The sequence below is a fragment of the Delphinapterus leucas genome, chromosome 15 (genome assembly GCF_059928025.1).
Source record: "Delphinapterus leucas isolate spDelLeu-1000000601 "Yukka" chromosome 15, BTC_Dleu_Yukka2, whole genome shotgun sequence".
In the NCBI taxonomy this organism is placed as follows: domain Eukaryota; kingdom Metazoa; phylum Chordata; class Mammalia; order Artiodactyla; family Monodontidae; genus Delphinapterus; species Delphinapterus leucas.
Window position 1 is genome coordinate 72,638,237 of NC_143143.1, and position 22,423 is coordinate 72,660,659.

The 22,423-nt window shown below is 51.1% G+C and overlaps 1 protein-coding gene across 2 annotated transcripts; it reads left to right on the forward strand.

Moving 5' to 3' along the window:
• The first annotated feature begins 239 nt into the window (after positions 1–239).
• On the forward strand, positions 240–22,125 carry GDAP1L1 (ganglioside induced differentiation associated protein 1 like 1). Of its 2 annotated transcripts, XM_089896933.1 has the most exons (7): positions 240–434; positions 6,113–6,305; positions 7,070–7,071; positions 7,274–7,511; positions 10,282–10,379; positions 11,182–11,296; positions 20,737–22,125. In XM_089896933.1, the coding sequence occupies exons 1-7, from the start codon at positions 255–257 to the stop codon at positions 21,078–21,080; spliced, it is 1,170 nt and encodes a 389-aa protein (XP_089753059.1). In that variant the 5' UTR covers positions 240–254; the 3' UTR covers positions 21,081–22,125. The 2 variants fall into 2 exon arrangements, with proteins under 2 accessions (XP_089753059.1, XP_089753058.1); XM_089896932.1 differs by lacking the exon at positions 7,070–7,071 and having other exon boundaries at positions 7,338–7,511; positions 11,182–11,314.
• The last annotated feature ends 298 nt before the right edge of the window (positions 22,126–22,423 follow it).

The following is a 22,423-nucleotide window of genomic DNA, read 5'->3' on the forward strand; positions in this document are numbered from 1 at the left end:
TTCCACCGAGCCTGACCTTGGACTGGTGGCTTTTCTGGCACGGGCCAGGGGTGGGCCAAGGGGAGGAGGAGGAAAGGAGCTCCCGGGATCCCCCTCGCCCCTCCCCCACTCGCCCAGTGAGTAATGACATTCACGGGGATGGGAGGGAGGGAGCGAAGGAGAGGGGCAGGCTCGGCGAGGCCATGTGATGTTGGGCGAGAGAGAGCCGCCCCCGCCGGAGCCTCCTTCTTTCTTCCCTCTGATTTCGGGCTGTCATGGCGACCCCCAATAACCTGACCCCCACCAACTGCAGCTGGTGGCCCATCTCGGCGCTGGAGAGCGATGCGGCCAAGCCGGTGGAGGCCCCCGAAGCACCCGAAGCGGGCAGCCACGCCCATTGGCCCAAGGAGAGCCTGGTTCTGTACCACTGGACCCAGTCCTTCAGCTCGCAGAAGGTAGAGCCCGGAGGGAGCAGGGGAACCCGACCGATGCACCAGGAGGCTTGGGGGAGGGGATCCGGGAGGGCTTAAGGGGTCTGAAAACCTGGTGAGAGACTGGAGGGTAGAATCGGGGGCTTCGGGGCCCGGAGGATGGGGGAAGCTGGGCTGCCCTCCCGGGAGGTGACTGGCCCTGTCTTGGGCCCCAGGAGCACCGTCCCTAATTCTAGGAACACCCGTTCTGCCTCTTTCCCTCCCAGAAAGACCCGGTCTGTTGAAGAGCTGAGAAGAGAGACAAAGGCAAGGGGAAGGGACTGGGCACTGCTGGGAAGGCGGCCTGTTGGAGGGGGCTGCTGCTGCGGGGAGGGGGGAGGGGCGCTTCCTGGGGTCCAGCCTCCGGCCCCAGTAGTCCCATCGCAGACCCTCCCCCCCTCCCCCCCACCCCCACGCTGCTGTCCCCATGCCACAGGCCTGCGGGTCAAAGCTCCTCTGCCCTTCTGCCCGGCTGGGGGCCTTCTGATTGGGGCTTGAAGGGTCTGACCCTAGCCCTCCCCCCACCCCACCCCCAATCTTAAGCTGAGAAGGAAGGAGTTAACCCATCTCCTCAAACCAGCTCAGCAGGCCCGCAAGGTCTGTGCTTTTTGCTCTTAAAGGCACAGACGGCCACACGGTCCCATCTCAGACTCAGGGGAGCTAGAAGGCGGTTGGGAATGCAGCCTGGTGTTGAGTTATCGGGGTTCCCGCTTCCTGGGGGTGAGGTCCAAACACTGAGCCTGCAAGACCAGGGGCCTCTAGGAGCGCAGTCTCTCACCCTGGGCTGTCCTCTCTGTGGGGTACGAATTCAGCACCATGGCCAGGTCCCAGCAGCCGGTCCTGCTGGAGCCTAAGGGTCACCCATTGCCTGACCCTTCGACTTCTCTTCTCCCTGGAAGATCCTTTTGTTCCATTCACTCATTTTCCAGATGGAGAAACAGATTCCTTAAAGAGAAATGGCCTTGGAACCAGGCTCTTTGGTTTGATTCTTGGTCTAGGCTCAGTTCCATCATCTGGAAAATGGGATGATAATAACAATAATAGCAACTTCTTCTAATTGCAACCCCCTCTCAGGATTGCTGAGGGTTGTTGAACAGGCGGTACTGCTTAGTGTTCTACACTGGCACTGGTCAAACTTGAGCATACATTACTGGTTCAAGCACAGAATACTGGGTCCCACCCCAGAGATTTTGATTCAGCAGATCTGGAGTAGGGCCCAAGATGCTGCATTCTAACAGGCTACCAGGTGAGGCTGATGAAGCTGGTCCACTGATCCCCCTTTGAGTAGTTCCTAGTTTAAAGTACAGACTATGAGGCCAGAAAGTCCCCAGCAGGAGAGCCATCTTCTCCAATAATTCACCATGGAGTTTTTGGCAGGTCACTTTGCTTCCCTAAAGTCTCAGTTTTATAATCTGTAAAATGGAGCTAGTGGCATTACCTTCTTCAGAAGGCTATTGTAATGGTGAAATGAGATGATGCACAAAAAGTGCTGATCGCAGTGCCTGGCATGGTGTCAAGGCTCTGTTCATAACGGGTGTTATGATATCACTAAAGTGCTAGGTAAAGGAGGGGTTGGAGTTAACCAAGGTCATGCTGGGACTCTTCTGTACATGCATGCTGAACACCTACTGCATGCCAGGCTCTATACAAGTTGCTGGGGGGTTTGGGAATGAATCAGACTGACCTCCAGATGCCAGGATGTCCTCCTCCCCAGAACCTCAGGAGCCAGGCCCCAGTGACCAGGAGGTAGGAGGGTGGCCCTTCCCATCACCATTTCCTGAGGGAGCCTCCTGAATATTCCTTATTCAGCATGAGCTCAGGGCTAAGGTGGCCCCTTAGTCAGGGATGGGACCACCCACTGCAATCCCATTTGTGACCAAACCTCTGACCAAGGCAGCCTAGCATTCTCCTGCCTCTCCTGCCAGGGCCTTCCCCTTGCCCAGGGGCCTGTGGTGGGTTCTAGAGGCAGTGTAGCCTGATGGAAAACACATGGGCTCTGCAGTCAGATGGTCCTGGTTCCAGTCTCATCTTGAGTGCTTACTGGCTGTGTGACCTTGGACAAGTCACTTCACCTCCTCTGTGCCTCAACATCCTCATCTGGAAAAGGGGACGTTTACATCCGACCCTGTAGGATTCCTGGGGGACTGAAAGGACAGGGACACGTGTTAAGTGTCTGGCACACAGTATGGGCTTAGCAGGTGCATTTCCTTCTTTTGCATCAGTCCTAGAGGGCCTTGCCTGCATGCAGAGGGCCCTCCCAGACATGGCAGAAGGGAAGTAAATGACCTCTACCTGCCACCCTGGCCTTACTTTTCAAGCTCTTGGGCCCTGGCGCCCCAGCCCTGTCCATGCTGCCCTTGACCATTTACCACCCCCTCTCCCACTCCCAGGAGGTCCACAGGCGAGAACTGCACATCTCACTACTCCTCTGCTCAGAAGCCTACAGTGGCTCACAAGTCCTTCCCGGAAAAAGCCGGAGTCCTCATAATGGCCTCAGGCCCTACTGCAGGATCTAACCTTGCCTGGGCCATGGACCCACTCATCATTTGGGGGAAGCCTATGGGCTTTTCTCAGAATAGTACTTTTAATTGAATAACATCAAATACATAGGAGTATTAGATTAGAAGGAAAACCAATCATACTGAAGTAAAGCTACTGACATATTTTCAAAACAAATTTGTTACATAATAATATGTGTTTCTGCATTAACCCATACCCATAGTATCACATGACCTAGTGGCAGGACTAATAACTACTGTAATGTTGAAGTCGTGACGGATGTAAGTGCAGCAACTGTGAAGTGATGAAAATATCTGATTCCTAGTGGTGACAATATTACAGGCACTGCTAACACCACCATGCTTTGTTGCCTACACTCATAACTGAAGAGAATGCTAAGTGTCAGCTTGACATGACTGAAAATAAACCTGTAATTTTCCCATCCTAGTTTGAGGACTCCCTGAATTTATTCATAGACCCCTGGGTCTAGGAGTCTCAATTAAATGTCCCTGTGCATGACCCTTTCTGACCTCCTCTCCTTTTGTCACCTCCATCCATCCTGCTCCAGCAGGATGGCCACCTCACCATTTTTCAAACATGTCAGACATGTTCCCACCTCAGGGCCTTTGCACTGGCCGTCCCCTCTGCCTGGATCCCTGTGTGGACTACTCTCTCTTTGTTCTTTGCTCAAATGTCACCTTCTCAGAGAGGCCTGCCCTGATGGGTCGCCCTACTTAAAATTGCCCTGATACCCTGATGCCCTGGCACCCCCAATTTCCCTTACCTTGCTCTATTTTTTCTTTTTTCCGATGAACTCACTATCTTTTTTTTTTTTTTTTTTTTTGCGGTACGCGGGCCTCTCCCTGCCGTGGCCTCTCCTGCTGCGGAGCACAGGCTCCAGATGCGCAGGCTCAGCAGCCATGGCTCATGGGCCCAGCCGCTCCGCGGCATGTGGGATCTTCCCGGACCGGGGCACGAACCCGCGTCCCCTGCATCGGCAGGCGGACTCTCAACCACTGCGCCACCAGGGAAGCCCTGAACTCACTATCTTTTGACACACCATCTCGTTTTAACTGCTTCTCGTCTGTCTGCCTCCACCAGAATGTCAGCTCCCTGAGGGCAGGGATCTTTGTTTTGCTCACGGCTGAGTCTTGAGCACTTAGAACAAGACCTGGCACAGAGTAGGCACTCAATAAATAAGTGTTGAAAAGTGGCGCATTTGTAAGCCATAAGATGTTATATAAAAAAGGCATTTGATTCTGTAGGCCTAAAACTGGTGTAAGAAATAAAGCTTATTAATTTTTTTAAAGTATTTGTGATAAATAAACTAAGACTCAGAGACTCTAAGTGTCTTTTACAAAGTCACACTGCAACTAAGTGGCTGGGCAGAGACGCCAACCCAGCGCATCACAGTTTTCTCATAAACAAGGGCCCGGGTGAGGGGGGACAGTACCTAGCCATGACAATGAAGCACCAGTGGGTGACTTTCAGGCACCCACAGGGGGGATAGTTTGCCCAGAGTTGGCTGATGTCTGGTCACACTGAGTGGTGACCACCTAAGTCTGGCGCAGTTCCAGGAGGCAAAGAAGGCAGATGGCCTTGGTGGCTGCACGCCCTCCCCCTGGGCCTGGCTTCCTCCCCCGCCCCCTCCCCTGCAAGATGGCACATCCTGAGCCTGCAGCTCAGCTAAAGGAGAAAGTCTCCTTGGCTGCTTGCTGGTGTGATCCTGAGGCAGCTCCAAGCAGGACTGTTGTTCCTCTAAAGACAGTCCCCTCCCCAGGCAGGAGCCCCATCAGGCACCCTCACTGGAATTCAAGGGCAGTGCCCAGGGAGTGGTCCCTGGGAGCAGATGCCCTGCCAGGATGGAAGGCCAAACGTCTGGACCCGCCAACGGCAAAGGCCTGATTTAGTTTCTGTTTCCGTCCGTTCAGAGATCCCAGCTTGACCCAGACGCTGGGTGGCTGGGCAGAACCTGCCAGGAGGATGCCAGGGCAGGCAGGAAGGGAATAGGAACTGCCACCTAGGTATGTACAGGGGTCATCGATGCTTAACAGGAATAGACCTTTGCCTCTCTCAGGGGTGCCCTCTCTTTCTCCTGGGCTGGAGCTAGAAGCAGGGAGGAGCAGGTAGGAGTGGAGCTTGCCATCCTTTTGCTGGGGGACCTTAGACAAGTCTAGCCTACTTTCTGAGCCTCAGTCCGCAGGCAGGGGATAGTTGGGCTAGGTGATCGTTAACCACCTGCCAGCTCAGAACTGTTGGGCTGGGTCAGGAGGCTCTCCGTTCGCATCTACCAGGCCATATGTTTGTCTGGGACCTCCTGGAGATTAGGGAAAGACTCAGGAGGGGCCAGGCCCAGGACTCCCTGGAAGGGGCCCCCAGGGCAGTGAACACTGGCCTGAGAGTCAGGAACCATTGCTTCTAGTTTTAGATCTACTGCTAAATTGGCTGTGTGGCTCTGGGTCAGTTAGTTGCCCTCTCTGGACTTTCGTTTTCTCATCAGCAAAAACGGGAGATAGGCTCTGCTCTGCCCTCCTCTGGAAGGCTATTGTGAGCATCCAACAACCAGATGGGAAGGTGTCTGGGGACAATAAAGGGCTAGGCTGATGTTGGCAAATTATTTTTCACTTCGCTTTGTTTCTCAAATAATTTGAGAAATTTTGCTACTGATCGTGGTGATGATAAGAATTTCTGCAAATTTCATGGCCAGATTCACGTTTGGAGGACAGGCTGAGAGCCCAATCCTGATAATGAGAATTATGAACTAAGCACTATCTATATACCAGACACTGTGTTGGTACTACTATTAATACTTTAATTCTGCAAATAAAAAAACCATGAAGCCCAGAAAGTGTAACGAATCCGCCCAAACTCACACAGAAGAGCCAGAAATCCTATCCCAGGTACGTCCAGCAGTGACACCCAGCCCCGTAACCACCAGGCAGCTCTGCCCCTTGTCCCCAGGGCAGAGCTCTGTTCCTCCCACCGCCAGACCCCGGGGATGTATCCCCCATCCCGTACCCCAGGGGCCCAAGAGTGGGCTGGAAGCAACACGGTCCCCTCCAGTGTGGGACCCCTGACCTCCCTCCCCGCGCGCCCCGCCCCACCTGGGCAGAGTGTCCCCGTGTGTCCGCCCGCCTTCCCTGCTCTGACCCTGGCGCCTGCAGGTGCGGCTGGTGATCGCCGAGAAGGGCCTGGCATGTGAGGAGCGGGACGTGAGCCTGCCGCAGAGCGAGCACAAGGAGCCCTGGTTCATGCGGCTCAACCTGGGCGAGGAGGTGCCCGTCATCATCCATCGCGACAATATCATCAGCGACTACGACCAGATCATCGACTACGTGGAGCGCACATTCACGGGAGGTACGGCGGCCGCACGGGCCCAGACAGCGCCCCGGAACCTTGGGAAGCCTGGGCAAACCCCGCGGGCCCGGGCTCCCCCACAAGGAACCCCGGGCTACAGGCAGGGCTCATGTGCCCCCCAGGAACCACAGAGCATGGCCACAGGTCCCCGGGGACCCCACAGATCTGACCCCCCCTCCCCGGTACTGAGGGAAAGGGCATGGCCCAGACACCCCCCTTGGAGCGGCTAGGGCTATAGCCTCCTTGCCAGGGGCCTCTGGAGTCACAGGCTCGGCCACAGACACTCTGGAGCCCATCAGGCATGAACGGGACCCAAACCCCCTTCTAAGTCCCCACAGACAGGATCCAGATCTCCCGGGGATGCCAGGGCTCAGCCAGGACCCAGCCCCCTGAAACCCTGTAAGCATAGTCAGGGCCACAGGCTCTTCCGGAACCCCACAGACATGGGCCCGGATACCCGAGAACTTTGCAGACATGAGCAGGGCCCAGCACCCCAGAACCCCTCAGAACCCTATGTCCTCCATCCCTCCTTCCCTCCCTCTGGCCTCGCTCAAGTCCAGAAGCTCAGTGCCCATGGCAGAGGCTGCCGATGCAGCTGAAAGGTCAGGGCCCGGACATGCACTGTTTTAAAAGAATATGAATTAGTTGCCAACATTTAAAAACCAAGGAGAGTGCAATTTCAAACATCCAGGTTTCCAGCTTCTCTCCAAGTCTGGCAACACTAGGCCTAGAGACCCACCTGGCAACAAGCCCGGGCAGGTGAGGAGTTGCCCCTCAGGGGACGGCTCGGCAGGGCTCCAGTGAGGAGAGGTAGGCGAGCAGGATCACTAGGGTCCCCTGTCAGCCTGGTGGGGACTTACTCTCAAGAGTCAAGGAAAGGGGATGGGCCCCAAACTTCTGGACATGTCGCGGTTCCGGGATGCTGAGGTTGGGGGATGGGATGCCAGAGGCTGGCCTCTCTGAATCAGGGGGGCGGGAGGCCCGACACAGGGCCCTGCGTGCCGCCGCCCAGCCCCCGGCCGTGCCCCGCAGAGCACGTGGTGGCGCTGATGCCCGAGGCGGGCAGCCCCCAGCACGCACGGGTGCTGCAGTACCGTGAGCTGCTGGACGCGCTGCCCATGGACGCCTACACGCACGGCTGCATCCTGCACCCCGAACTCACCGCCGACTCCATGATCCCCAAGTACGCCACGGCCGAGATCCGCAGTGAGTCCCGGGGTCGGGGTCGGGGCGCAGAACCCTAGGGTAACCTGGTCTTCGCCCACCTCCTCCCTCTTCCTCCCATTCCTGTATCTCTTACTCACTTTCTTCCCTTTAACTCTCCTCTTCCCCGTGGATATCCCTCTGCCCCTGCCTCTCTCTCCATCCCTGTGTCTGTCCCTGTCTCTCACTTTGGCTCGCTCTCTCTCTCTCTCTGGCTCTCGATCTCACTCACCCTGTTTCGAGCTGAATATGTCTCTCTCTCTCTCTGGCAGTCACTCTCTCTCATTCCCTTCTCCTGCCCCCTCCTCTTATCCTGCCATCCCATACAGAGGCCATAGGGCTATCTGTCCCCCTAGAGGCTTGCCTGTCCATGGGAGCTGGGACACCTCCCCACAGGCATCTCAGCCCCAGACACCTGGGGTTGGCAGCCCAGGGCACTGAGTGACATCAGGGCTGGCATCACCAAGGAAGACTGCCCAGATATTGCAAGGCCCCGGGTCTCTGAGTTCTGATTCAAGCATCCCCATATACTGCCCTAAATGCCAGCCTGATTGTGCCCACGGCCTACTTTATCCTTTCATTTTTTTCAGTACTCAGTAAATAAGTGTTGGATTAAATCAGATCATCCATCAAAAACTGTTTACAGACTTTGGTCCAGGCTCTATGCAGACACCATGGGGTCCAATACACAGATGAAGCATGATGATTCCAAATAGATAATAGGTGCTCGGTAAATGGTCACTTCCTCTCTCTCAAAGGAATGAGGCTCACGTCCAAAGGTGGGCCAGGTTGTGGCACTCGATTTTGTCTCTTTAGAGTGCCCTTGAACAGGACTCAGGACATATTTATATTGTCCTGTCCCCATTGAGTCAACAACATTTAACAACATTTATGAAGTCTCCTATGACCCAGGCCCTGGGCAGGGGGCTGGGGACAGAAGGGGACTGTCACAGCTTCTCCCCTCCCAGGGTCACAGTTTCATGGAAGCAGAAAGACAGATGACCAGATGATTACAATGCAGGACTAAGTAAACTTGAACAACCTCTCAGGAGGGCAGTCTGGCCCTCTATATCGAGTATTAAAAGGCCCACACTTTGGAGACTGTCCTGCAATGACACTTGGATGTGTGCGCCAAAGAAGTACGTACAAGGATATGCATTGCAGCATAAGGGGTAATAGCAAGAGGCTGGAAATAACCCAGTTGACCATGATTTGGGGACTGGGTAGATAAATTCTGGTACATACAAACAATGAAATACTGTGCAGCTGTTAAAAAAAATAACAGGCATGTGCAATGCTCTCTAAGATATATTAGTAAGTAGGGAGAAAGTGAAGGGCAAAAAAATGCATCTAGTGTACTATCATTAATATATGTAAAAGGGGGTCGAATGGATACACAGGTGCTCGCAAACACAAGGAGTACTTCTGGAAGGACGCATGAGAAGATTGGGAGAGCAGAACTAAGGGACTGCAGATTGAGAGGAGAGAGATTTACTTTTCACTGTATGTTCCTTAATATTGTTTGAATTTTTAAACAAGCATGCATGTATAATCTATTCAAAACTAATTGATTTTGGGACTTCCCTGGTGGTCCAGTCGTTAAGACACCGTGCTTCCATTGCAGGGGGCATGGGTTTGATCCCTGGTCAGAGAACTTAGATTCCGCGTGCCACACAGTGTGGCAAAAAAACAAACAAAGAAACAACCCACATTGATTAAAATTTTTCTAACCTAGTACCAATCAGTGTTATGATAAGGGGAACATAGAGGCAGTGGGGCCAGAGAAGATGCCCATCCCAGTCCAAGAGATGTCCAAGTGGGACTGGGACCCCGGGGAGAGGGCAGGCCAGGTTTGAGTCCCACCACACACCTGGCCCACCATGTCCCATACTTACTGGCTAAGAGTTCCAGAGAAATCCTGCCCCAATCATGGAACAGACCTTAGGATCTTATCCCACTTAATGCTTCCACCTCCTCTTGTAAAACCCACAGCTTACAGCTAGACTTTTAATGTCAGATTATAGGACACTTTGTCTCTCCCATTAAGTATAATTATCAAGGTGCTGCCTTGAGTTCCATCATTGATCCACATTCCATCACCCAGGCCTTTTCAGCATCTTTAAAAGGCCAATTTCCCAGGAAAGGTGGTCAATACGTCCCTGAATCTTCAGGAAAGTTGCCTCACCAGAAGTGGAAGTTTCAAGACACCAAGCTCTCTTATAGTTTTTTTAAAACAAGTTTTTCCCTGTGGATTACAGTGAGTGAGCTCTAGACTGAGAATTGGACAGATCCTGATTCAAAATCTGCTTGTCGTTTACTAGTGTGGAATTTACTAGCCTCTCTGAATCCGTTTCTTCACTACAGAAAGGGGTGAGGGAGACGTTCACTGAAGCATGAGCTTGTCCACATTTAGGGTGATATTCATTTCCGGCAAACTCCTACTCATCCCCTAGAGTCTCCTCCTCAGTGAGGTTTCTTGACACCTTGTGCCCCAGGCAGGTGGTCCTCTGGGTCCCACAGTATTCTGTTCACTCTTCATTAGAGATTGATCATGCTATGTCGTAGGTATCTCTTTTATGGTCTAGGGCAGGATGGCATCTCATCCATCCCTATGTCCCAGCTTGTAATGACATAGTGTCTCCTAGTTATGCCTGTTGATATTGTTACTTCCCGGACTAGAGTTTGAATGGGACCTTTTCCAAGTTGTTGGGGGGAAGGGAAAGGAAGAGTACCAGGTATCAGAAGAACGGGACCTTTCCTATTCTCTCCCCAGGACATTTAGCCAACGCCACCATGGACTTCATGAAATTGGACCATGAAGAGGAGCCCCAGCTCTCTGAGCCCTACCTTTCTAAACAGAAGAAGCTCATGGTGAGTGACCCCAGGCCTGCTCATTCCCCTTTCCCACCATCTTTTCCATGGAAAAGAAGAACTGGAAGAAGCTGGTTCTAAGTAGAGGGTCAGCTGATGATATGAAATGGGAAAACCACTGGTTTGCTTTCCCAATCCTGTCTCCTCTCATTTACTGGCTCTTTGACCTTGAGCAAGTCACTGTTGCCCTGGAGCCTCACTTTCCTAATGTCTTAGGTTGTGTCCCTAAGAGCAGAGCATTGGACAGAGGTTCTGGGGTAAGCGAGGTATTGAGGGAGTGCTCTGCGAGGTATTGAGGGAGCGCTCTAAGGAGAACCCAGTAAGGATGAGATAGGATGAAGAAGGGGCTAAGTTCACCTGATCCCACAGGGAGCTCTGGAGGATAAATGGTGCCACAAAGTCGATCCGCCTTGAGACAAAGGGACAGACTTTTATACCCTTATATCAGCCAATCATTGACCTATTTATTTCCCAAGTATTTCCAGGAAACTCCTCATTGGCTGAGAACAATTCTCTGGAGAAAGGGAAGCTGTGAGCCACTGTCAACCAACTCTCATGGCAGCTGGTGTATGAGAGTACCAGCCCCATGAAAGGGATCTGGCCAGGACAGTCAAGCTCACAGGACTATTGTGAACACAGATGAGGATCCTTTGTAACAGTGGGGGTATCCTACACACTTAAGGGGATACAAGGAGACTGGGTTTGCAGAAGGGGATTTGGGCCAAGAGTCTTCCATCCCTGGTCATCCTTGCTCTATTGAGGCCAACTCAGCTCCTCTAGCACCTGCCTGTCCTGCCCCCAGGCCAAGATCCTGGAGCACGATGATGTGAGCTACCTGAAGAAGATCCTGGGGGAGCTGGCCATGGTGCTGGACCAGATCGAGGCTGAGCTGGAGAAGAGGAAGCTTGAGAACGAGGGTGGGTGCCAGTTCTGGGGTAGGTGAGTGCTGGAGCCCATCCAGCCCACTCTGTCCATGACAGTCCCAGCATCTTTCCCCCCAAAGATCTTAGAGGACCATCCAGGTGGTTAGGATCATGGGCCATGGAGTCAGAAAGACCTAAGTTTAAGTCCTAGCTTGGCCACTTGCTAGTTGAATGACCCTGGGCCACATGCTTCACCTCCCTAGACCTCAGTTCCCCATCCATAAAATGGAGATAATAATAAGACCGACCTCAGAGAGATGTTGAGACACCGCATGAAATAGTATATGTAGAATGCTTAGATCAGCGCTTAGCACACGGTATTTAATAAAGGCTGTTGAAGACGATGATGGTAATGGTGGTGACGATCATTATCCACTACACCGTCTCCCCGTTCCCCGACTGAAGGACGTATTATGGCTCCTTCATGCTGTAGGAGCCAGACATCTAGGCTCACCCGGACTCTCTGACCTTGACTCTTCCTGTTCTCAAGTGCCTCTCTTCTCTGGACGCTGAGCATGCCAGCTACATTTCCACCTCCACACCTTAGCCCCTGCAGCTCTTCCAGCCTGGAGCACCCTCTCCTTACCACTCTGCTCCCTTTTTGCATCTATACACCATCCTTGCCGCCACCCTTCTTCAAATTTCATTCGGGACCTTCCCATTTTGCTCTATTTTAGGTACCCTGTTAGTCTGGTCTCCTCAACAATGCAAATTTGTGGAACCCATTCAACATGCACTGCTACACTCATAGCTTCACACACACGCACAGATGTCTGTGTATGTGGGAAGGTTGTGGAGCACAGTGTTCTAAAAGATGGGTTTTGAGTGAGACAGATATGAGTTAGGGTCCTAGCTTTGCTGCCTATACCGTGTGACTTGGGCAAGTTCCTTTCCTTATTGGAGCCTCAGTTTCAACATCTGTGAAACAGGATGGTAATAGTAGAATTTAAAACCTAAACTCCATCTTGTTGAACTCTTTAAAAAATGAAAAACACTCAGCACAGTGCCTGGAACATACTAGTTAATTACATATGACAGCTAAAGGCACATGCATTCTCCAGGTGAGAAAACTAAAGCTCAGAGAGATAAAGTGACTTGCTCAAGGTCACACAGCTCTTAAACGGCATAGTTAGCGTAAGAACAGGTTCCCTCTCAATGGGTATAATGTTCTTCCAGCATTTCACAGCTGAGGCCTCAAGCAAATGGCACACACAGATACCTAAGGTCCTAAACAGGAACACTGTCATGCATGCTGAAGCCAGCTGCCATAAATCCTTTCTAGAAAAAGGCAGAGTATGGCTAAATGAGTAAAAACAATGCATACCTCAAGAAGGAACTTTCTCATTTCTATCAGAGAGGGTGCTGGAGAGGGGCCATTACAGAAGAGTGTTCAGGGGCCAATGGAAGTAGCTGGACCACATGTTGCCCATCATCCAGCAGGTTAAGCCAGGCTCTTCATATGATGGTGGTCACAGGGATACTGAGAGCAGCAAGAGAGCAAAGCCCCAAGGTGCAAATATGTTTTAAGCCTCTACTTGTGTCACATTTACGAAAGCCCCATTGGCTAAAGCAAGTGACATGGCAGAGCCAGGATTAAAAGGGTAGAGGGTTGGACTCTGCCTCTTGATGGCAGAAGCAGTACAGCCTTTGCAAAGGGGCAAGCGTGCAGGAATGGGAGGAATTTGCAGCCATTTTTGCAATCTACTCAGGGGTGAGGTGTTCTGATTTTACTTTTAAAAGTACTCTGGTTGCTGTGAAAATGGATTTCAAGGGAGACAGAAGCCCAGATGAGATGGTGGTGGCTTGGACTGAGGTGGTGGCAGTGGAGATGGGGAGGCATGAAAGGCTTGAGAGGTATTTTGGAGATAAAATGGGCAGGAACTTGCTGAAAGGTCGAGGGTATTGGAGGGAGTGGAGTAAGAGGGGATAAAGGAATCAAAGATGACTCATGAGGTTTTGGTCTGAGCTACTGAGTGGTACCATTTCCTGATATGGGCAAGGGGGACCCAAGAGTTCAGGTTTTTTTTAGATTCCGCATGTAAGTGTCATTCCCCAAGAGGGGATGTCACATAAGCCATTAGGTATTCTAGTCTGACTTTCAAAGGAGAGGTCAGAATTTGGAGATGGAGATTTGCAAGTCTTCAGCATATACACGGTGATTAAAGCCATAGAATTGGATGATGTCACCTAGAGGGCAGTGGAGAGAGACAGAAAGAGGAATCAAGACCTGCTTATTAGTTATTTATTGCTTATAACAAACTGCTCCCAAACTCAGTGGCTTAAACAAACAACAAAAAAGCATTTGTTGGGCTTCCCTGGTGGTGCAGTGGTTAAGAATCCACCTGCCAATGCAGGGGACACGGGTTCGAGCCCTGCTCCGGGAAGATCCCACATGCCGTGGAGCAACTAAGCCCACGCGCCACGACTACTGAGCCTGCGCTCTAGAGCCTGCGAGCCACAACTACTGAGCCCGCGTGCCACAACTACTGAAGCCCGTGCGCCTGGAGCCCATGCTCCGCAACAAGAGAAGCCACGCAATGAGAAGCCCGAGCACTGCAACGAAGAGTAGCCCCCACTCGCCGCAACTAGAGAAAGCCCGTGTGCAGCAACGAAGACCCAACACAGCCATAAATAAATAAATAAATAAATAAATAAACAAACAAAAACAGGCAGCAGGCTAGGTTTGAGCTGAGGGCCATAGTTTAAAAAAAAAGGGAAAAAAAAGCATTTGTCATATCACACATTTTCTGTGAATCAGAAATTCCGGAGCAGCTTGGCTGAGTGTTTCTAATTCAGGGTTGCATGATGCAGGGATAGATGCATGATGCATCTATCCCTCCCCCCAACTCTTCCCCCATCTCTAAGTCAAGCCGTTAGCTGGGGCTGCAACACCCTGAGCTGAAGGGTCCACGATGGCTCATTCACGTGGGTGTTCACTAGAGGTGTCAGTTCCCCACTGCTGTTGGCCGGAGACCTCAGCTTCTCGCTACATGGGCATCTTGTTAGGGCTGCTTGAGTTTCTTCACAACACGGCAGCCGGCTTTCCCCTGAGCAAGTGATCCCAGAGAGACAGAAGCAGCGGAAGCCACATGATCTTTTATGACCTACCCTTGGAAGTCATTCTGTCATTTCTGCCACATTCTATTCATTTGAAGCAAGGCATTAAATACAGCCCATATTCAAGGGGAGAAAAATTGGGCTCCACCAAAGAGATAAGTATCAAGTAATATGTGAGCGTATTTTTTTCTTTTTTTAAATTGAAGTATAGTTGATTTACAACTTTATATTTATTTATTTATGGCTGTGCTGCACGGCTTGCGGGATCTTATTTCCCCCACCAGAGGTTGAACCGGGCCCTGGGCAGTGAAAGTGTGGAGTCCTAACCACTGGACTGCCAGGCAATTCCCTACAACGTTATATTAGTTTCGAGTGTACAGTGTAGTAATTCAGTATTTTTAGATTGTACTCCATCAAAAGTCATTACAAGATAATGGCCATAATTCCCTGTGCTATATATACAGTGTATCCTTGTTGCTTATCTACGTTACACATAGTAGTTTGTATCTCTTAATCCCATACCCCTAATTTGCCCCTCCCCCTTCCTTCTCCCTTTTGGTAACCACTAGTTTATTTTCTCTCCCTCTCTCTCTCTCTCTCTCTCTCTCTCTCTTTTTTTATGGAAAGGCATTTTATTTTAAATATAGCAGTGTATACATGTCAATCCCAAACACCCAATCTATCCCTCCCCCCAACCCTTCCCCCGTCTCTAAGTCTGTGAGTCTGTTTCTGTTTTGTAAATAAGTTCATTTGTATCATTTTTGTTTTAGATTCCGCATATAAGCGATATCATACGATATTTGTCTTTCTCTGACTCACTTCACTTAGTATGATAATCTCCAGGTCCATCCATGTTGCTGCAAATAGCATTATTTCATTCTTTTTAGTGGCTGAGTAATATTCACTAGTTTATTTTCTATATCTGTGACTCTGTTTCTGTTTTGCATATACATGTGTTTATATTATTTTTTAGATTCCACAGAGAAAGACAAGCACTGTTTCGTATTTTAAAACTACCACATCTGCCCTGAGGCTCCCCCTCATTGAGAGAAGGGTAAAGACAGACGAGCTGGCAAAGCTGATGGGACACAGTGGCCAGTGAGGCGTGAGGACTCCTGTGTCATAGAACCCAGAAAGGATTGTGTTTTAAGGAGGGAGAACAGTGTCAAATGCAGCTGAGAGGCTGAATAAACCAAGGATAGGAAAGCGTCCCTTGGGTTTTGTCCCATGGCTGTTGGTGGTGACCTTGCCAAGAGCAGTTTCACTGGAATGTGAGGGCAATGGCTGAAGAGTGAATGGGAGGTGAGGCGTGAAGATGGCCAGTGTAGACAACCCTTTTGAGAAGTTTCGCTGTAGAGGGAATAGAGAAATGGGGTGGTGTCTGAAGAAGGCTGTGGGGCAAAGGGAGGAATGTTTTCAAGATAGGAGATACAACAGCGTGTTTTCAGGCGGGTAGAAATGCCTCAGTGGAAAGGAGAAATCAGTGATGCAGGACCAATGAGGATTGAGAAGGTGTGCTTCAGGCAGGGTCCCCAGGGGACACACAGGGCACCCTCAAATTGGGTAAATCAAAGAGGCCTTCATAAAGGGACTGTTTACAGATGTGTGGGCGGGACACAGGGAAAGCACAAGGAAAAGTGCAGTACATGGACCTGGGGTTGTGAGCGATGGGGGCAGTTTCAGGAACCAGGACAAAGAGGGCCACCTGACAGGAGCTGTGACTTTCTGGGTTCGATCTCTGGTCAGGGAACTAAGATCCTGCCTGCTGCCTGGTGAGGCCAAAAACAAACAAATAAGCCAGCCCGTGGCAACCTGCAGAGAAAAAACTGAGGGAAGTAAGACTCTGACCTCACCCTCGCCCACCATCCTATCTCCCACCTCTGCTCCCCATTGGCCAAACACCCCTGGAGCCAGAGGGCACGGAGTCCCATCAGTGTATCCGTCAAGTTGGCCTCCTGGGGGGCGCAGAGCAGCGTGGGGAGGGGAGGAGAGTGGCTCTAGAAAGGGAAAGGGAGCATGTGCAGCATTGGGTGGGTGCAGAGGACCACACAGGGCCTGACCTTGAGCGTAGGTGGCTCACACCCTCCCTTGTGTCAGCAGGTGGTAAATGCAGGGGCCTGGCGTTGTGGGTTTCATGGTGGGGGGTAAGGGCTTTCACGTCTGAAGGTTCCTGTTTTCTGAATGAAGCATGAGGTGACGTCATCAACAGAGAAAACCACCAGGTGCGAGGAGAGAAGATGAAAGATGTGCGTCTCTCTGCAAGGGGCGGTGAAGCGAGCATCCCCCAGGGCTGCTACAGGACTGCTACAGGACCCGGGCAGGGCTGCCGGCCCTCCCGGGCTTTGTGGTCAGGATTTAAAGTGTAACTGGTAAGGGTAACTGTCTCCGGCACACTCAGCTGGCAGACTTGGAGAAGGCACAAGACAGGGTTCATCCAGGGCTGCGACTTGGCAAAGAGAACCCACAGCTGCAGGAGCGGGGGAAACCGAAGACCTTCTGTTGACATGCCAGATAGCCAGCTACCCGTGCCCGTGGACGTTATGCAGTCATGGCTAGCAGTATTTGCCTACAAACAGAAACACAGGAATGGACGTACTTAAATAGCGATGCACGCTTACACACTCATGAACATCTGTCTGCAGGCAACCACCAAGTGCACGTGGGCATACACTTCACTTATGCATGTGGTAATCCCCCCACTGCATGCACACAGATGCCCATGTGTGCAGCTGTCTACATGCTAATACACAACCAGCTTCATGGATTTGAGCAGGCATTCACATGGGTAAACATACACACCATGCTGGATGCAGACACATAGGTCCCCACACATACCCAAATAAAAATGTACCCATTGAAAGAGGCCTACGTGTCAGTGGAGATACATACATATGTATGATGAAGTACTCTCTCAGGTAGATGTCTTACATTTGACAGCAGCTTAGATTTGTTGAGAGACAGTGCCCTGTACTCCCTCTTGTTACCAAGGATAAACTGTTCTTGAACTAGCTAAGCCTAGTCCCCTCCCTTGTGTACTTGATGCCACCCACGCTCATCCCTTCAAGGACACCACATCAGTAATTCTCTCCACTCTCCTGTAGCATCACCTCCTCTCGGCTCGATCATTCCCATTAACGTGCTGTTTTCTTCTTCCCAACTTACAAAGGCACTCTTTTTAAAAAATAATTAATTAATTTATCTTTTCATTTTTGGCTGTGTTGGGTCTTTGTTGCTGTGCACGGGCTTTCTCTAGTTGCGGTGAGCGGGGGCTACTCTTCGTTGCGGTGCGCGGGCTTCTCATTGAGGTGGCTTCTCTTGTTGCAGAGCACGGGCTCTAGGCGCGCGGGCTCAGTAGTTGTGGCGTGTGGGCTCAGTAGTTGTGACTCCTGGGCTCTAGAATGCAGGCTCAGTAGTTGTGGTGCACGGGCTTAGCTGCTCCACAGCATGTGGGATCTTCCTGGACCAGGGCTTGAACTCGTGTCCCCTGCATTGGCAGGCAGATTCTTAACCACTGCACCACCAGGGAAGTACCCCAAACACTCTTGACCCGTCTCACATTATCGGCATATCCTTCCCATGACAGCAAAACTCCTTGAAAGGGTGACCTTTGCTCACCGTCTCTGATTCCTCTCCTCCCTTTCTTTCTTGGACTCCCTCCCAACCAGGCTTTCAGCGTCAGCATCTACTCCCACTGTTCTTGTCAAGGTCACCAGTCGCCAAATGCAATCGCCAATTCTCAGCTCCTTTTCTGTGACTTCCCGGCAGCGTCTGAAGTCAGCTGAGCACTATGTCCTTGGAACACTTTCTTATCTTGGCTTCTGGGACACCACACTCACCTGGGTCGTCTCCCACCTCACCGGCTACTCCTTCGCACACTCCTTCACTGGTTGCTTCTTGTTGCCCAATATCTAAATCTTGAGGCCCCGAAGCTCAGTCCTTGGTTCTGTTCTCAGCTCTGTCTCCACTCACGCCCTTGATGATGCTGTGCACCTGTACCTCTAACTGCAGACACATCATCTCCCCTCAGAAGTCTAACAGGCATCTGGAAGATTCCGTATTCAAGAACAAACTTCTGATCAGTGCCTTCATTACACTTTAGCTCCTCCTCCCCTGAGACTGTGAGCCTCTGGAGGGAAGACATTTGTGTCTTGTCATGTCTTCATGCCCAGCACATACTACCAGATAAACATTTGTGGGATGAATGAATGAACATGAGGACACAGAGTGAAAGGGGGAGGCTCAGGCTGTGAGGGTGAAGGGTATTAGACTCATGGAATTTCTGAGCTGAAAGGAACACCTCTACAAAAGGGCAGAAGCAAGCTTCCCAAGAAAGCAGACCTCACCGGAAGTGGAGAGGAAGGGGAGAGCATTCCAGGCATGAGGTGCAGCAGGGGCAACGGCCCAGAGGCCAAAATGGGCGTGGCTTGCTTGAGGGGAACAGTGGGTAAGTGGGCAATTTGTGAGAAGTGAAGATCAGAGAAGTACTGGGTTGGCCAAAAAGTTCGTTTGGGTTTTTCGTAAGATGTTCTAGAAAAAAGCAAACGAACTTTTTGGCCAACCCAATACATTGGAGCTCATCCAACTACTGAAAGGGCTTAAAAGCCACACAGAGGAATCTGGACATTAATGTGTAGTCACTGGGGAGAATTTCAGGTTGTTGAGCAAAGCAGTGATGAAGGAGACCAAAGGGGCTCCAGAATTTCAAGTCTAGTGTTTCCTAAATACACAGGCTAATTTTAGATGTCACGTGACCATGGCGATAAATAATATAAAACCACGTGATGAGAATTATTCTCTTTTTAATTCTTTTGATTGTATTAAAGAAAGAGTGTTAGTATGATGCTAGTATTTAATTCCCATAAAGGGGTTATGTATTAATACCTGCCCTTTTCTTCAAACAAATAAATAAGTCTTGGGCTCAGGGATTTTGGGCAGGCAGTAGTATCCAGCTGGAATTTAATAGCATTTGTTTTGTTTTTTGTTAAATGTACTTTTATCATTGCACATAGGTTATGGCAAATGATACTCTTAGTGATAGTTTCTTTTCTCATTCATCACTCATTAAGTAAAGATTTAGTGAGCCAGGCACTGTTCTAGGTGCAGGGGATACAGCTGTGAACAAGACAGACCCAAATTCCTGCCCTCATGGAGCTTCCATTCTGGTAGAGGGTGGCAGCCAATAAACAAAATGAGCATGTACAGTATATGGTGGAACACTGGGGAAAAGTTGTATGGAAGAAAACAGAGCAGGGGAGGAGGACAGTAACTGCTGGGATTGGGGTTTCAATTTTAACTGGGTGGTCAGTGAAGCCCCCCGAGAAGATGGCACTGAGCCAAGACCTGAAAGAGGTGGAGGAGTAAGCCCTGTAGCTCTGTGGGGGAAGAGTGTTCCAGGCAGAGCAAACAGCAAGTGCAAAGGCCCTGGGGTGGGAACGTGCCTAGAATGAGGAGCTGCAAGGAGGCCAGTGTGGTTGAAGAAGGGTGAGTCAAGGAGGGGGACTTCCCTGGCGGTCCAGCGGTTAGGACTCAGCACTTTCACTGCTGTGGCCCTGGGTTCAATCCCTGGTTGGGGAACTAAGATTCCGCAAGACATGAAGCACAGCCGAAAAAAAAAAAAAGAGTGAGTCAAGGGGGAAAAAGTAGACTCCTAGGTCTGAAAGGTACCTGGGGGCCAGATCACGTAGGACCTTTAGACCATTAGAAGGGCTTCAGCTTTGACTATTACAGGGGGTCATTAAAGGGCTTTGATCAGAGAGAAGGACATGATCTGACTTAAGATTTAACAGGATTCCTCTCTCTGCTGTGCTGAGAATAGACTCTAGGGAGTCAAAGGCAAACGATAATGGTCGTTAGGACCAGGATGGTCACATCGGAGGTAACATCTAACTTCGGATGTATTTTGAAAATAAAGCTGATGGGAACTGCTGACAAAGTGTATGTGGGGTGTGAAAGAAAGAGAAGAATTCAACATGGCTCGCGTGGCTTTTGGCCTGAGTGGCTGGAAGGATGGAGGTGCTGTTACTGACATGGGGATGAATGTGGTGGGTTTGGGGGTGACGATCAGTTTTGGACATGTCGCGTTTAAGATGCACAGTGGACTCGCAAGTAGAGCTGGAAAATGGGCAGTGGGATATATGAGTCCAGAGTTTAAATACATATATTTGCATTTAATAAGTCAGTTGATTTAAAGAAAACAAATAATAGAGGTAGGATATGCATCTGGCAAAAATCATGAAAGAAGTGCAGGAGTGGGTGACCTTGGGGGAACACTGTAGCGGGCAGACAGAAGCCAGAGGCGTCACTGAGAGAGGAGGGTGTGTATGGCGGAAGAAGAGCTGACTCCTCCCCTCCCCCATCTCCTGTCACTTCCATTCTAGGGCAGAAATGTGAGCTGTGGCTCTGCGGCTGTGCTTTCACCCTTGCTGATGTCCTCCTGGGAGCCACCCTGCACCGCCTCAAATTCCTGGGACTGTCCAAGAAATACTGGGAAGATGGCAGCCGGCCCAACCTGCAGTCCTTCTTTGAGAGGGTCCAGAAACGCTTTGCCTTCCGGAAAGTTCTGGGCGACATCCACACCACTCTGCTGTCAGCAGTCATCCCCAACGCGTTCCGGCTGGTCAAGCGGAAACCCCCATCTTTCTTTGGGGCATCCTTCCTCATGGGCTCCCTGGGTGGGATGGGCTACTTTGCCTACTGGTACCTCAAGAAAAAATACATCTAAAGCCAGGCCCCGGGCTTGGTGTCTGACTGTTGGTGTCTCTGTCCTGTGTGATTCCCAGTGAGCTCTCAGTAACGCACCGTCTCATGCACACTTGGACAGCCCCTCCCACCCCTTGTTTGGAGCAATTCTATCGTCAGTCTGAAAACATTCCATAGTTTAGGAGTAGATGTTGCCAGTGCCGTGAGTTGAGGCCACGGTTCTACTGAAGGAGAGAAAGAGTGAGTGGGAGAGAGAGAGAAAGAGAGAGAAACAAACAAAAACACGAATGCCTTTTTTTTTTCGATTCAAGGTCTCAAGATGGAACTGTGGGGACTGGTTAGGATCCAAGGTGAGTCCCAGGTCATTTCATTCACCAGGGCCCAGATTCTGGGAGGTGCTGGGGGCTCGGAGGGCCTGACCCCTCACCTCCCCTTCCCTCTTGCCCAGGGAACTCTTCCACAGGACAAAGCCAACATCAAGACTTGACTCTTCTAAGCGCTACCTCCAGGTGGGGCTGGAGATCTGGAGACCCCACGGGAGGCCCCTGAAGACTGGAAGGGGCTTCATTCTCCTCCTGGAAGTGAACTGAGACAGCACTGGCCGAGCCAAGGCAGTGACTTCCAGCCACAGGCCATGTCTGGGGCCGACACCATGAGCACACCCTCCCATTCCCCTCTTGATTTGGCCAGTGTGCTCTGGTCGGGCACTTTACTGGAAGTCCCTGAAGGCAGTGTCCATCCTCCTCTTCCCACCCGGAGCTGAGTTTTCCCACCATGTGAGGTGGACTTTCAGGAAAAGCCACATTGATCTTCTCTCGGAAGTTCAGCCCTGGCCGGAGAGCAGGGGTGGGTCTGGAGGTGGATGTCCCTCCTCCAGCCTCTGCCAAAGCCATCTGTTAACGTCTGCCTTCCCCTTCACTCTCGGGGCTCCCCCCACACCCTACCATGCCATGCAGGGGGGGTTCCGCGTCCACGCTGCCCGTCCTTGCGGCGTCTCACTTCCCTGTGCCTTTTGCATGTTGGGAGAGGGTCTGGGTGTCACTGCCGCTCATGCTTAGAAACCACTGAAAGCCCCCAATAAAAGCATCAAGGAGGAGCAGCTGCTTTTCATTTCTAAATCTGTGTTGCCCATCTAGTTCTCGTTTCCAGAGTTTGGGGCCAGAGGGGTGGAGGTACGACGTTGAGACTCAGTGAGTCTGACTCTCCTGACTCTCACCAATGTTTTGACCATTTCACTTCTGGTGAGAAGGAAGAGATGACTGATGGCTGCTTGGGGGGCCCAAGGCTGGATCTGGGGAGGCCGGGTCTTTTGTTTGTTTTTTGGCTGCACCGCATGGCTTGAGGAATCTTAGTTCCCCAACCAGG

Coding starts and splice junctions, on each gene's coding strand:
- GDAP1L1 (XM_089896933.1), top strand. CDS start 255: ATGGCGACCCCCAATAACCTGACCCCCACCAACTGCAGCTGGTGGCCC. Junction 7,512..10,281: donor CGCCACGGCCGAGATCCGCA/GTGAGTCCCGGG, acceptor TTCTCTCCCCAG/GACATTTAGCCAACGCCACC. Junction 10,380..11,181: donor CTAAACAGAAGAAGCTCATG/GTGAGTGACCCC, acceptor TCCTGCCCCCAG/GCCAAGATCCTGGAGCACGA.